Source organism: Fopius arisanus, unplaced genomic scaffold, assembly GCF_000806365.1.
Source record: "Fopius arisanus strain USDA-PBARC FA_bdor unplaced genomic scaffold, ASM80636v1 scaffold00002, whole genome shotgun sequence".
Taxonomy (NCBI): domain Eukaryota; kingdom Metazoa; phylum Arthropoda; class Insecta; order Hymenoptera; family Braconidae; genus Fopius; species Fopius arisanus.
The window spans coordinates 2,351,185-2,352,284 of NW_011887741.1; the positions used below are offsets into that span (position 1 = coordinate 2,351,185).

The following is a 1,100-nucleotide window of genomic DNA, read 5'->3' on the forward strand; positions in this document are numbered from 1 at the left end:
AATCGAGGTGTTCATTTATTTATTTTGGTTGTTTATTCGAGTTGTTTAAATAAATTTATTTGATTTTCTCGTATAGGAGAGATGGACGAATCGTCAAAGAGTACTAGTATTCGCATCCAGGGGTATAAACCATCGGGATCGTCACCTGATGGAGGACCTGAAGTGCCTGATGCCTCATCACCGGACAGAATCAAAAATGGAAAGGCAGAAGAATCTGCAGGTCGTCAACGAGATCTGCGAGTCGAAAAACTGCAATAAAGCTGTTTTGTTCGAAGGGAGAAAGAAGAGGGATCTATACATGTGGTTTTCAAACGTTCCCACTGGTCCTTCAGTTAAATTTCTGGTTGAAAATAGTAAGGAAGACTTAAAAAAATCCCCGATTCGAGAGAATTTTCGGTGTTTCAAAATTTTGGAATAATTTTTTTAATTTGTAATAATTTTTTTCAGTCTATACAATGGGAGAACTTAAACTCACAGGCAATTGTCTGAAAGGGTCTCGTCCAATCCTCTCATTCGATGAGAATTTCACGACAAATCCTCATTACGCTCTTCTCAAGGAATTATTTACCCAGATATTCGGAGTTCCGAATCAACACCCTAAGAGCAAGCCATTCTTCGATCATGTGTACACATTCAGCGTTTTAGATAATAGAATATGGTTCAGGAATTTCCAAATTCTGACTGAGGATGGTGGACTGGCAGAGATTGGTCCCAGATTTGTTTTGAATCCTGTGAAAATTTTTTCCCAGAGTTTTGGGGGTGAAACACTCTGGGACAATCCCTTCTACATCTCCCCAGCGAAATATCGTCAGACAATCAATAAAAAGGCTGGAGGAAAATACATAAATAGGGTCCAACAGAAAGTGGCGCAGAAGGTTAATAAACCAGAGATTTCCTATGCCATGAATCCCCTGGATGATATATTCAAGGGAGAAGCACTCGAGAGGGCTAAGGAGCTCGAGGAAAACGAGGTAGAGGGCCTGTCCACGAAGACAACTGGGGAGGAATCCGTCGATCCTTTCAAGGGCAAATCCCCGGCTGAGATCAGGAATCTGGAAAAGAAAGCAATCAAGAACTTCCAGAAGCTGGCGAAGAAATCG

The 1,100-nt window shown here is 41.3% G+C and overlaps 1 protein-coding gene across 1 annotated transcript in view; it reads left to right on the forward strand.

Annotated features, from left to right (window-relative positions):
* LOC105267905 (ribosome biogenesis protein BRX1 homolog) overlaps positions 1-1,097 on the forward strand; it is a gene marked incomplete at its 3' end in the record, with an annotated part of 2,102 nt that extends 1,005 nt beyond the window's left edge. Inside the window, exons 3-4 of the mRNA XM_011307064.1 lie at positions 77-353; positions 448-1,097. Of these exons, the coding sequence (XP_011305366.1) occupies positions 77-353; positions 448-1,097 (927 nt within the window). The remainder of the gene's footprint in view (positions 1-76; positions 354-447) is intronic.
* Positions 1,098-1,100: the final 3 nt, after the last annotated feature.